Genomic DNA, 15139 nt, shown 5'->3' on the forward strand with positions numbered 1-15139 from the left:
TTGGACCTCAAGATATTGTTTTTTCATATATATATATATATAACTTAGTGGAACCTAAAAGTTATCGACAGTACTAGTATTTGTGTGACATGAATGCTTTTTGTTTCAAGTTTTTGCTAAAGTTATTAGTCAGTTGTCCAAAAAAATATTACTAGGTGCGGATAAATGTTGTTATTATTATTATTTTCTTAATTAGCTTTAATCAAGTTCATGTTTTGCAATGAAGAAAATGAATGGAGTGCCGGTTTATTTCTATAAATTTGGTTAACTTCTCTATCCACTTTCCCACCAAATAATAAAGTACGTAGTACATGTTCTCTATTTGCCAATAAAATTCATTACTAAATACTTACTTCTCATGCACATTGTATTGATCAAGCTATGTGGAATAATTATGCATGATTTCATATTTATGATGACAAAAAATTTGTTGTATTCAATCTAAACAATAATGTCATATTTATATTTTGTATAGTTAAATTTATGTTTAAAAAAATTGAGTTAAGAAATTGTTTCCATGTACCAAACAGTTTTCATTTTTTCAAAAAAAAAATTGAAAAGTGTACCAAACAGTTTTTTCAGTTTTTTCAATTTCTCAAAAACAAAAATGAAAACTGTACCAAACAGCTTTTTGAAAACAACTGCAAAATAATTTTTCAGTACAACTACAAAAATTTGAAAACAGAAAACAAAAAACTTTTTGAGTTAACTACCAAACACAACCGTATTCTCATTTGAGAAAGTCAGAGTTCGGACTCACTATGTGATTCCGAACAAGGGCCTATTGGTGAAGTACTAAGTTGTGAGTATGTCATGACTAACTTTGTGAAGTTCTCATAGATATGGAATTCATGTACAAGATTGCTGAAATGCAATGTATGTCACCTCATGCTTTGTTCCTTGGAGTGTGAATAAATGAACTGGCCAGTGTCCAAATTGAGTCCTGACTCTTTTGGATGAAACAATGTGACTTGTTAGCTCCTCGTCAATACATTGTTTCTAACTTATTCACAAGCGACAAAGGAGTTGAGGAAATAACAGCTAGAAGGCTAAAATGGTAATTTAGTAAATCCCGACTAGCTGATGACATTCATGAAGGGTAAACATAGATAATATTCAGTGGATCCGCTCATCATAATTAGGTCGAATTCTTGAGTAGAAAACAAATTCATTTGAACCGAGAGATTTTCAGTGTCAGCTCTTTAGTGGAGTCAGTTGGCATTAAGCTAAACTTGGAAAAGGTTTGTGAAGTTTTGAGTCCAAGTGTTTAGCTCAAGCTTTGTTCATTTGGGTCCATGAGGTCACTGTCACGGATCACATCGATAGGAATAGTTAAACTGGAAGCTAAGTCAAAACAAGAACGAAAATAGTCAAAAGGGTATTTTTGTCTTTTGAGACAAAGGATGAAATGAATGTCAATAAATTTTTTGACAAGTTTATTTGATGACTTAATGTCACTCGGCCATGACTTGATCATTGTGCCTCGTGAATTAATTTCATTTCATAAGAGTTTTATTGAAAATTCTTAATGGGCCTTTTTCATGTTCTCATGAATATATGAAGAAGCTTCTAGAAGCTCCTTCTAGAGACATGTTGGGCGCCTACCCTATAGAGAAATAGGAGAGTTTATTTTGTGCATAAATGTATTTAGATACTTGCCAAAAGAAAAAGAGGAAACAAATTTGCATAAGGATGCATAAGGGAACTTCGGCCATGTTGAGAGAAAAGGCAAGCCTTGAACAAAATAGGAAACAAATCAAGGCTTCTAGAAGCCTTGTTTGGCCGAGTGTCTCAAGAGGGAAAAGAGGAAATTGGCTCATGAATATGTGATATTCTATAGAAGAGGAAACTACCTTATTGAAGGTGAGACCTCTCCTATAAATAGGAGCCTCATTTCCTCACATTTCATTCATCCAAGTTTAAGAGATTTGAGAGACTCTCTCTCTAGAACTTGTGGCCGAAATCCTCTCTCTCTCTCTCTAGTTTATTTTCGATTTTTTGCTTTGGCACCTAGGTCCTCACTTGACCTAGAGTTTAGCTCTGCGACTTCGAGACTCGTTCTTAAGTCGTGGTGTTTAAAAGTGCCCACTCACTGATTCCTTTTATTTCGAGTGATTTAGTGATAGAAACTATCGTGGTTGCTCGAGGTGCCGAGGAAAGAAAGAGAGACGTGCTGCGAGGAGACGAGCGTTGCAAACTTTCCAAAAGCTTCTACAAAGTTCAAGCTTCAAGAAAAGTTAGTAAACTTCTATACTCATAATAGTTTTTAATTACATGTACTTGCTCTTTGTCTAGGTTAGTAAAAACTGTTTTTACTTGGAAAGAAATTTTTTAAAATTCCGCCGCTTCCCGAAGCGTTTAATCTTTTTCTTAAACCCTAGATCAATTCCAACACATGTGCCCCTCCTTGATTCCTCATTTTCTTAGTAACACCCTCAGCAGTGTGAAGCTCTTTTATTAACTCGGTAACAGTGTACTCTAGCTTATTCATGGAGTAGTTCAACTTGAAGGTATCGAAAGATTCGGGGAGAGTTTCAAATATCATATCTATTTTGGTCTCCTCGTCAATCTTAGATCCTAGGATTTCCATCTCATTCAGGCAACTAATTATCAGCATCATATGGTCCTTGATAGGAGTCCCAGCCTTCATGCGACAGTTCATAAACTGTCTGACTGCTAGTTGTCTGGCTTGATGTCCTTGCCCTCCAAACATCACATGGAGATTGTAGAACATATCGACGGCAGTCTCGATGTCACGATGTTCTTGTTGCAACACATTGTTCATAGATGCCAAAATATAGCACCTCGCAATCTCATCGGATCGAAGCCTGGCCGACAGGGCATCTTTTTCCTCTTGTGTCAAATCATCATTTGTTTGAGGAGGACAGGGGGTGGTGAGAACCCATTTGTGCTTGTCAACATTAAGGACTATGTCGAGGTTACGTTTCCAGTCGACGTAATTTTCGCCTTCGAGTTTATTCGAGGAAAGAATGGTTGAGAGAGGGTTGAGAGACATTTTGCCTATAAGAGTTGAAACAAGTTTATGATTAGTCTTTGGTTTAGGATTTAAGTTTTTAACATTTGATAAAATCCAAAGGTGTTACAAACAAAATGATAATTTACTCCCTCAAGAGAAGGCCGCAAAAAATCTCATTTTATAAGTAAATGACACATCATTAATGTTTAGTCAAAATGTCAACACACCAATTTTGACTAGCCACCTTTTAAATTGGTTTGATCACTCACATCCTTTCGCAGAGCCTCAAGGGAGGATTACTAGGGATTGAGTCTAAGTGTGCAACCAACCACTTAGTCCAAAATGCCAACTTTGAAACAACAATCCCCCAAGAGGAGGCCTTGTCTTCATTGTCTCACTCTCAGACGTAGCTCATTGAGCAATGATCGAAGCAAAAACGCCATAAAGTACTCTCACTGACGAGAGGGCCACAAGAATGACTCTTAGTCTCACTTTAATTGCTTCTTTCATTAGTGTTGGGGATCGTGGGTTACAAACAACAAGTATAACCCACCCACTTAGTTTTTGGAGTTGACGCATTGTCTCTTATAAGTTCGGAAACAAATTTCATAGTTACAGAGCGATAGAGTGGACTTCTAGAAAAGAATCTTGGATCTTCATGTTAAAGGAAGAGCAGTATTAGTGCATAAAGGCACACGATACATACTCGGACATTTTCCTATTTTCTATTCGGGAAAGTGCACGAGGAAAGTGTGAACTTCAACTCACTCAAACACTTGAAAATTTGAGATTACACGTCTTTTATTTTTCGGCTTGTCTACGAGGAGACCTCCCACTCAAATTTTCAAGAGAATATAGATTTTGAGCATATGTGATATAGATATAGTTTTGACCGAGGTGACGCGAGGGAACCTAGTAATGAGGCGAGTGTTAACAAGGCATTGCTCGGGCAAGCCTCGGCACTTGGATGCAGTTCTAGTCGCTACGAGTGAGACTCTTCGGATGTAGTTCCCGTTAGGATATCAATGTCCGTGAGGATGAAGTGAGCGAGGGTATCATGAAGAAGACCGAGGAAAGATAGGCCGGCCTCGACTGTGAAAGTCTTGGCGCCGCACGGGTTAATATTGTGCTGAAAATCTTGGACCCATTGCAGAAAGAGCTTAATGTCCAGAATGAAATTTTTTTTAAAATTTTGAACGTTGATGAAGTTTATTTAATGTTTTTGATGAATTTAAGTTGTTTTGGATTTCAAAAAATGTAACTTGTTGGTTCGCAATTATTGTAAGTGTTTCGTGCAAAGCGAACAATTTTGATTTTCTTGGGTGAAAGTCAGACTTTTTTTAGTTTGTTTGTTTTTCTAAAAAAAAAAAAGAAAAAAAAAAAAAATCGAAGTAGCAATCAAGTATTCGGTACAATATAGCCCTCTTGAACCTGACTTTTCTACCAAAAAAAAAAAAAAAAAAAAAAACCTCTCCCCCCAAATCTCCCTCAGAAACCCTAACAATGGCGGCGATCAGAGACTCCGACTCCTCCCTGGCGTTACTAACCAACACCGAAGTAAAGCGACCGAGAGACACCAGATTGAAAAACAAGACTCCAGCCACCGTCCAAGAGATCACCGCCGAGCAGATCCTCCGCGAGCGCCAAGAGTCCGAGATCCGGCCGCCGAAGCAGTTCGGGAGCGAGGACGGGATCCAGGATGCCATCGTCCGGAAGAGTACCTGGTTCGATTATGTCCTTAGCTCTCCCATTGCGGACTGCTCGCTCAAGGTGAGAGCGGATGAGATTTACCGGAAGTTTCTGGTGTTCGAGAAGCAGTTCGAGAGCCGGGACGGAATCGAGGACGCCATCGTCCGGAAGTTGAGGTTCCTGTACGAGGACGAGGTGAGGAAGAACCCGATGGGTTACGATACATGGAAGGTAACTTTATTTCCACTGCCCTATCTTTTTACCAGTAAAATATCAGTAATGTTCGATTGTATTTGTCATTCGGTCTGATGCAATCTTTCCTGTTGTTGATTGCGAAACATTAGCATTGTGTTGTTTTCTCTTTCACTTTTGGTTGAGAACAGAAATACATAGATTTTGAGATCTCCGAGGGCGAGCTGGGAAAAGCAAGAGAACTGTACGAGCGCCTGCTGGACCGAACCAAAGACCTCAAGGTGTGGATCAGCTATGCCAAGTTTGAGGCCACTGCGATGGAGCATATAAACAACGGTGGAGACTCTGCGGAAGACCATCTTCGGGAGCACAAGAAAGAATGCGTCCATAGAGCTAGAAGTAAACCTGGATGTTTATTTGAGGACATTAAACACTCCATAATTATTACTATTTCTCTACTTTTAAATCCCATATAATTCTTTTGATTTAGCGGCCATCTTCATGTGAATCAGAATTGTTCGAGAAGGCAGTGAACTACTTCAAAACACATGCGCCAGAGCTGAACGACGAGAGAGCAATGCTTCTTGAAGAATGGCTAAACACTGAAGCGAGTTTTGGTGATCTCGGTAACGTCAATGCTGCGAGGAGGCATATCGCCTGCGGATACGGACCAGCTGGGTATGGCACTGAACTCATATTTTTATTGAGTTTTACTAGCGCAAGTAGTAGAGAACTATAACTTGCAAGTTTTATTAAAAATAATTAATTTGAATTATGAAAAAATGACATGAACTAGCCAATTCAAACTATGGCTTTTGCAAAATAGCCATAGTTTCATTAGGTTAGGCAAAATAGCCACCACTCTCTCCAGACCTTCAATCCACTCTTCGCTCGCCGGAACGAAACCGATCAGTCTCTTCTCTGTCGACCGGGAGGACCATCTCGACTCCCATGCGCAGCACCGCGGGGCCCGGCCGCGGGCGGTGGTCGGCCATGTGGCGGGCGGCGGCGACTATCTCGCTGGCGAGGGAGGGCAGGAGCTCCGACGCCGGGAAAATGCCGTCGACGAACCTTTCCAGCGAGGAAGCCCTCCTCGTCGCCGTAGAGTGACGGAGAGTCCCGAATCTCCGTCCATCTCCTCACCTTCGCCGCCGTGACGGAGAGTCCGACGGGAGGTAAGATCTGTGCGATTGCGGTGACTGGAATGAGGTCTGAGAAGTTGGAGATCAGAGAGGGTCGGGGATTAAATTTTAAGACTGAATAAAATCTCTGAATTAAATTTAATCCAGGTCTGCCTAGATTAAATTTAATCCAGAAATTCTATCGGGATTAAATTTAATCCAGCCTGGATTAATCGCAGTTTGGCTATTTTGCTTATACTTGATAAACTTTGGCTATTTTGCAAATCCTTAAGTTCTATTTGGCCATTTAGCCGCTTGATCCTTGAATTATAATGTAACTTTAACAACTATAGTTTAAAGCTAAACAATTTCAGACTGTTGTATTAAGATTGTGTCGTGATGATACATTCTGAAAATTATAAACAATTATTTCAACTGTCTACATATGATTTTAAGTTATTTAGTGCTTAGATTTCATTAAATTGTTTTTTTTTTTTAATTAGTTTTATGAAAATGACTTATTACGAAACCAATAGTTTCTTTGCTCTCAAGGAAATCAACGTATTCAACTTTATTTCGCTAGTACCCATGTTTGACATGCGATTTTTGCAACTTTGTCGCAGATTTGAAGAGTTAACTCTTGAGGAAGTAGACCAACCTCAAGATTTTGAAAGCTGCAAACAAATGGAAGAATCGCAGGAAGAATTGTAGCATTGGGCCAGCGAGCCAAGCAATTAATTAGGGGCCCTGTTTTTATTTTATGAATCAGATATAGGGATTTGGACTTTTTTTTGCCAATGGACATTTTTGGACTTTGTTTACAGAGGCAGAGGCAGCAATAGGACTTTTAAATTTATTTTGATTAAAAGTAATTACTGTTATACTCGTTTTTAATTATTTTTTGTAAAGAAAAACTAAAAAACAATACATACTTTCTCTCTCCCTCTTTCTCTTTTTTTAGTTTCTCATTCTTTGTTTTTCTAGTTTCTCTCACTTTGTCGCTATCGTCTTTTTCTAACTTCGCGGTCGTTCCTTGTCTTTCTTTAATTACAATGTCGTCCCTCGTCTCTCTCCCACTTCGCTGCCATACTATGAAAATGTGAAATAGTGTTTCATCTTACTTTCCACGTGTTGTGATATTAGTGTTACGCTTCACTTCCACGGCAACCACAAGTTTTTTCGTCGTCATCTCTCTCTATCCGTCCTCTTATCTCGATCCCCACCACCTTTTTCGACGCAGCAAGCTCCCACAAACACTCTTTCGCTTTTTATTCTGGTAAGTTATTCAAACACTTTGTAGGTTTTTATTAGTTGAAGATGTATTTAACAATTTCTTTACAGCGTTTGTGATCAACATTGTCATTATATTCGGTGGTTTCGTGATAATGTTGGCAAGAGTAACCTTTTTTAGACTACTTTGTCTTGTAATTTTGACATAAAATTTGTGACGATATGATTGCGAAACTAAATAATGCAGTGACAACATAGTCACGAAACCACCAAATATAATGACAACATTGTCACGAAACCAATGAATGTCACGATACAAAGGACTTTGGTAACAATATAATCACGATAAACTGAATTCTTGACAATACTTATACTATACATTGGTACAAATTCTCACTGTTCTATTTATCTGCACTATTTGTAGTTATGAAAGACATTTATACCTTCGTTAAGCATAGCGGTAGTTGGGTGAAACATTAATGATACGATGCCGGTCCTAGTTGTGGAGTGGGAATCTTAATACCCGCAAAAGCAACGTACGGCGAGTTCATGCAGCTGTAGTATGCCACACTCAATCGCTCACCCTAAAATTCAAGTCCTATGTGTTTCTTACGAGACAGAAGGGTCGGTACCCCCAATAAATATTGACTCCAACCTAAGTTTGAAATGTTACTTGCATCTTCGAAAGGAGAAATCGGACAAATTCAAACTGAGTTTGGTAGTAGAGATGGAGCCATTGGAGCTAGAGCCCTCCGTTTCTGACTCTGCAGGCATTGGTTCAACTCCGAACACCGATCACCTTGCAGCACAACATGACATGTCGTCTCCTATCACGGAGGCTAGTTCTTCTTAGATTCCCGACCCAAATCAGAGTCCTTCAGGCACACCATTGCAAGCCCCTCCGCACTCAGGCACACCAGGACCGTGCCATACGCCTTGCTCAGAAACGAGGCGGACAGTTCAATGTCCTACGCCTTCCAAGGATAACCAAAATATGTATCCTTACCTTAATGTGTTGGATATTCATTCTTCGACGAGAATAGTCAAAGGAGGATTGTATGCCAACAAAGCAACATTGACTAAACATTTATACATGTTAGAAATCACCAAATATTTTATGTTCAAGATGAAGAATTCTGATAAACGGTATATCCATATTGTTTGTCGAGATGACTCGTGCGCGTGGTCTCGTGGAGTCAAAAAGACTACAACTGGGATATTTGAAGTGAGGAGGTAATTTATTACTTGTTTCTATATATTTTCCACTAAATTATTAACTTTTTGATACGTGGTGACAATGTTGTCACCACAATCTCTGTTTTCGTGACAATGGTTGCTTGTATTTGTCTTCCATGACCATATTGTCACAAAATCCAGGAATTCCGTGAGAAAGCTAGTCACGAAAGACATCTCAAAGACAAGGGAAACATCCTCAGGCTACGTCCACATTCGTAGGCGAGACTACAAAACACATGTATATTGATCCTTCATGTTCACCATGCAAACTCAAAGACATTATTGTTAGGAATATTGTTCATTGAAGATAATAAAATAAACATGAATGATTAATGAATTCGATAAGAAGTTTACTTTATTAGCATTTATGATTAGTGGGTTGTTTTCTAAAGAGAATCAATAAGAACTATCATCCATTGCCTCCTTAAACCGAATTATATGCTGGGCATCTAAGTTCGGGCGGTGAGCTAAAACGTGGACGATGGTTCATACATGCTTGGATAGCTGTATCTAAAATCATATATGTAGAACACAAGTAAAGGTTGATCACTTAGTGGGAGCATTCTACACTTAGGTGGGCTTCAGATCAGCCAAAGCCCATTGTCTATTTTGCAGGTCGGCCCGCGGAGTCAATCTTGGGCCTAATTCGATCTCGACAGATCGGCCCGAGTCCAATCATGTCTTCCAGCTCGACCACATCCTCCTGGTCAGAAGAATCGGTCAGTCAAAGAAAAGACCACGCCGTGATGACCGGATCTAAGACGACTTCAGCCCTGACGAGGAGTACGGATCGAAGAACACGTGTCTTCGGCAAGGAAGCTCCATCTCGCCTATAAATAGAAGCGGAGACGATAATTTTCGCACATGCAAGCTTACAATTCCAGCTCTCAACCAATCATTCTTTATATTCGCATATTTACAGTCTTGAGCTCGTCATATTGAGTTCGCCACTTCGTCTTCCTTTGTAATTCAGTTTCAACAATAATAAAGTTTATTATTGTTTTCCTTTCGTTAAAGCTTTCTATTTCTTTATTGTTTCTTATACGACGTCTTCTGAGACCCTTATAAAATAAATATAAAATATTAGCATATGTAATCAGAGAGAATTTGAGAGTAAAAGTTGTGTATTTCTCATTCATGGTACGGGTATTTATATACAAAAGTAATAACGTAATTGGTAACAAAATATACTCTAATAACTACGTAATAATCTCCTACGTAATTACATAATATTCTATCATAACTAAGTAATATTCTATAACACTCCCCCTCAAGCTGGAGCAAATATGTTAATCATGCCCAACTTGTTACAAAGATATTCGACCCGAATCCCATTAAGTGCCTTCGTGAAAATGTCTACTATTTGATCGCCTATTTTTACATATGAGGTGGAAATCGAGCCTTGTTGAATCTTCTCACGAACAAAGTGACAGTCGATCTCAATATGCTTTGTTCTCTCATGGAAAACTGGGTTGGATGCGATATGGATGGCAGCTTGGTTGTCGCACCATAATGTCACGGGCAAAGTGACGTTAAAGCTTAATTCAGTCAATAGCTGATGCATCCATATTATCTCGCATGTTCCTTGGGCCATCGCTCTGTATTCTGACTCCGCACTTGATCTTGATACGACATGTTGCTTCTTGCTCTTCCATGAGACCAAGTTTCCTCCGAAAAATACGCAATATCCAGTAGTTGATCTTCTGTCTATCTTAGACCCTCCATAGTCTGCATCTGTGAAGCATTCAATTCAACCATGATTTGAGTATAGGATTCCACGTCCTGGTGCTCCTTTCAAGTAACACAAGATCTGTTCCAATGCTGCCCAATGATCAACTGTCGGGGACGCCAAGAATTGACTTACTATGCTGACGGAGTATGCAATGTCTGGACAGGTAACGGTGAGGTAGTTCAACTTGCCGACCAATCTTCTATATTTTTCATGATCATCCATTGGTTTTCCCTCCTTAGTAAGCTGCATGTTAGGAGTTATTGGGGCACTGCATGGTGTGGCACCTAATTTTCCTGTTTCGGAAAGCAAATCAAGTACATACTTCCTTTGCGATAAGTATATGCCTTTTTTGCTTCTCGATACTTCAACACCCAAGAAGTATTTTAGCGTGCCCAAGTCTTTTGTTTGGAACTGAGTGTGGAGGAATGCTTTGAGAGACGAAATGCTAGTAGTATCACTCCCTGTAATTACTATGTTGTCAAGATAAACAACTAGGAGAATGACACCACCTTTTGTGCTCCTGAAAAATACAGAGTGGTCAGATTTGCTCTTTCGAAGCCCAAACTCTTCAAGAGCATGGCTAAACCTCCCGAACCAAGCACGAGGGCTTTGTTTCAGTTCATACAACGCTTTTCGAAGACGACAGACATGGCCACACTCCCCCTGAGCAACAAAACCAGGAGGTTGCTCCATATACACTTCTTCGTGTAGGTCTCCGTGTAGAAATGCATTTGTTATGTCAAGTTGGTGAAGGTGCCAGTCATGAGTTGCTGCCAAGGAGATGAAGAGTCGGATGGATGTCAGCTTGGCAACAAGAGAGAAGGTATCGGAATAGTCAACGCCGTATGTTTGGGCAAAGCCTTTAGTGACTAAGCGGGCCTTCAATCGAGCAAGCGTGCCATCTGGATTCATTTTGACCGTAAAGACCCATTTACATCCAATTGTCCGTTTCCCTGAAGGAAGAGTAACCAACTCCCAAGTATCATTGCCATCTAAGGCATTCATTTCCTCTGTCATTGCTTTCTGCCAACCTGGATGATCTAATGCCTCACGAACAGTTTTAGGAATGGTGATAGAGTCGAGGGATGAAACAAAGGCATATGAGGAGGATGAAAAAATATTATATGAGATAGAAGAAGAGATGGGGTAAGTACACTGTCGTTTACCTTTGCGTAATGCAATGGGAAGATCATCGATCGGAGGTGGATCTGATGACGAAGGACCCGGTGTAGGACATGTCTCTGGAGGATCAATGAGCGTGTGTGATACCGGACGGACACGACGAGTGTAGATCTTGATCGGAGGAGGAGGATGAGGTGCTATGGTGTCTGTGGAGTCAGGTGCTATGGTGTCTGTGGAGTCAGGTGCTAAAGGAGGTTGTATCTGTGAGGGAGATGGAACGTCTGGTGAAGTGATGGAATAGACTAAAAGATCATCGTCCTCGGGAGGTGGCAAGGTTGGTTTCTCATATGTAAAGTATGGTAAGTGTTCTAGAAAGGTGACATCGATAGACACAAGATACCTTTGAAGACCAGGACAGTAGCATCGATACCCTTTTTGAAGACGAGAGTATCCCAAAAATACACATTTTAAGGATTTTGGATCTAATTTTGTGAGACCTGGCCGAACATCCTGAACAAAACATGTACTACCGAAGATTTTTGGATTAACGGGAAACAAAGGTTTATGAGGGAATAATGTTTTGTAAGGAATTGCACCTCGAAGAACAGATGATGGCATACGATTGATAAGAAAACATGCAGTAGAGATGGCATCAGCCCAGAAACACTTTGGAACACCTGTTTGAAATAGCAAAGCTCGTGCAGTTTCAAGGAGGTGTCGATTTTTGCGTTCAGCAACTCCATTTTGGGACGGAGTATCAACACATGATGTTTTATGAAGCATGCCATGTTGGGTCATGTAATTTTGGAATTGACTAGACATACTCTTTGGCATTATCAGTACGGAAAGTGCGAATAGAGATATTGAATTGAGTATCGATCTCAGCACAAAAAGAGCAAAATAATGAGAATAATTCAGAACGAGTTTTCATTAAAAATAACCAAGTTACACGAGAAAAATCATCCACAAAAGTGACAAAGTATCGAAAACCTGGTTTGGACGTAATAGGACATGGACCCCAAACATCTGAATGAACTAATTCAAACGGAGCGCTAGATCGCTTATTGATCCTAGGACTAGAACTAAGGCGATGATGTTTAGCAAACTGACACGACTCACAATCTGAAGAAGACACTGAGCGAAATTGAGGACAAAAAATCTTGAGAAGAGGAAGGGAAGGGTGACCTAGACGACAATATTCTTCAAGGGCAGACGTGATGCTGGGGCAAGCAACGGATTTAGGTGTGTCAAGAATGTAGAGGCCTCCAGATTCATGTCCTTTACCAATAGTCAGTTTCGTCATGAGATCCTAAAAAACACAAGAGTTGGGGAAAAATGAGATTGAGCAATTCAATGTTTTTGTGAGTTGGCTAACAGACAAGAGGTTAAATGAAAGGTTGGATAAGTGCAAGACTTGAGATAACGACAAAGAATGAGTAGGTGTAATAGTGCCAGAACCAATAACACTGGAAGGGGATCCATCGGCTAAGGTAACCCTGGAAGTATGAGGTGTAAGGGTGGAGAAGAGTTTTGAATTACCTGTCATATGATCTGTGGCACCAGAATCAATGACCCATTTGGAGGATGAGGAAAGAAGACACGCATTCGGATTACCTGATTCGGCAATGGCAGCGACAGAGGGTTTTGAAGTCCTTAGTGATTCTTGATACTCGAAAAATTTGGCATACTCATCAGCAGGGACATGAACCAAATTGTTGTCAGAGGATGCAACATGAGCCGATGAGTTCTTTTGATTCTTGTACTGAAGCTTTCGACACTCTTGGATCGTATGACCTGGTTTCTTGCAATAGTTACAAGTGACTGCGGCAGTGTTTGTTGGACGAGAGTCTGAATTCCTTGGGGCTCCAGGTTTGTAATGAGTGGGGCGACTTGAGCCATGCGTGTTTCGAGATAGTAGAGCTCCACTGATTGGATTAGACGAGGTTCCTTCCGTGCGAAGAATGCGGCTGAATACCTCTTAGAGAGAGCAAATTTCGGAACCAGAGATGATCTGAGACCTTGCAGTGTCAAATGTCGAAGGTAGTCCCGCAAGAAAGCTCATAATGGCCATTTGCTCTCGCTGCTGTTGCTGAACTTTCACGTCGGCACTGAAGGGCAGCAACGTGTTGAGCTCTTCGTAGATCTTCTTGAACTCCATAAAGTAGGTGGTGAGAGATTGGTCCTGTTTTTCAGCCATATAGAAAGCTTTGCATACATCGAACATGCGAGAGAGATTCCCTTTTCCAGAATAAAAGAAATCTAAATAGTCCATTAATTCTTTGACGAACTCGCAGTGATTAACAAGACCAATTACCTCACTACCGATGGAGTTACGGATTTGGAGGAAAAGACGAGCATCTTCGCGAAGCCATGCTTGCTTTGACTCGTTACTTGGAGCCGTATCGGTTAGATGATCATCTTTGTCGATACTCCGGAGGAATAAACGGATGGTTTTGCTCCAATCGAGATAGTTAGAACCACTCAACTTGTGGCCCGTGATCTTCGAGAGTATCGGAACGATCTCCGACACATTGATAGCTTTATTTTCGGCCATTTTTTTAACCAATACACGTGCTATGGTTTTTTTTTTTTTTTTGGAATCAGAGAAAAATAAACAAGGGTAAGAAATGAAGGTAAAAGCTTGTTCCGGGAGCTAAGAAATTGAAATAAACTAGTCGAATTGGCTGAGAAGATGTAGACGAAGCAGCAGAAAATAACATAATCGGGAAACGACGGTGGCACGTGGGCATGTGGACTGCACGCGCGGCGGAGGACGTCGGGCGCGTGGGCCCGTGTGGCGGCGCGTTGGGAAGCTTCTGGGTCGTCGATCGGTACAGACTTGGTCGGAATTTGATGCTCGGTCGTTTTAGGAGGGTGGTGAGATTAAGAGATTAGTGAAATGAATGATTTTGATACGAAACTTGAATATGGAAATAAGGGTTTGAAGTTTGGGAATTTTTTGAAGTTTCTGAGAGAAATGGAGGTGATTTTGAGCAAATTTTCTGAGCTATGGGAAGACTAATTTCGTGGCTCTGATACCATATAATCAGAGAGAATTTGAGAGTAAAAGTTGTGTATTTCTCATTAATGGTTATGGGTATTTATATACAAAAGTAATAACGTAATTGGTAACAAAATATACTCTAATAACTACGTAATAATCTCCTATGTAATTACATAATATTCTATCATAACTAAGTAATATTCTATAACAGCATATATTATTATTTGTGATTGTTGAATGATCCAAAAATCGGCATCAACAGCTGTCATAAAAATTTTGAAAACGTAAATTTGGCTATTTTGCTGAAAAGTTGAAACTTTGACTATTTTGCTAATCAATGAGTCTCAAAAATCTCTAACGTATGTCACGAATCTGCCATAACCTCTCTAAGGAACGGGTTAAAGGCACGACTCAAAGCTGAAACTAGAGATGACTATTAACCGTCCCCTCACGTTGGAAGATGCGATTCACAAAGCCGCGAATTACGCAAAAGCCGAAGATGAATTCTCTTCCTACGAGAGGCAACGCGCGGCTGAAAAGAAACCGCCCTCCAATACTTGAATAAGGCCTGTAAATGCTGGGGGCAACCCTCGCAGGGTTAACCCCCACGACGCTACGCCTCATGCCAGAAAGCAACACGCCCCTCCTAATTACACCTTCAACGTCAATGAAGATATTAAGGAGGGAGGTCCCCAGGCAAAGAAATGGACACGAGACCCCAATGCGTATTGCAGTTTCCATAAAGCTAACGGCCATGACACGGTTAATTGTGAAACCATGCGCAAGGCTCTAGCATAAAATATGCAAAATGGGAACTAAAAGATGTTGATCTAGGA

The 15139-nt window shown here is 40.3% G+C and overlaps 1 protein-coding gene across 1 annotated transcript; it reads left to right on the forward strand.

Moving 5' to 3' along the window:
* Positions 1 to 4401: 4401 nt before the first annotated feature.
* Positions 4402 to 6921, forward strand: LOC149404432 (uncharacterized). Its single transcript, XM_089607325.1, has 4 exons — positions 4402 to 4897; positions 5050 to 5257; positions 5371 to 5536; positions 6603 to 6921. The coding sequence occupies exons 1-4, from the start codon at positions 4481 to 4483 to the stop codon at positions 6688 to 6690; spliced, it is 879 nt and encodes a 292-aa protein (XP_089463451.1). The 5' UTR covers positions 4402 to 4480; the 3' UTR covers positions 6691 to 6921.
* Positions 6922 to 15139: the final 8218 nt, after the last annotated feature.

The sequence above is a fragment of the Urtica dioica genome, chromosome 2 (assembly GCF_054948205.1).
Source record: "Urtica dioica subsp. dioica isolate 48M chromosome 2, U.dioica_male_clone48M_v1_H2, whole genome shotgun sequence".
Classification (NCBI taxonomy): Eukaryota; Viridiplantae; Streptophyta; class Magnoliopsida; order Rosales; family Urticaceae; genus Urtica; species Urtica dioica.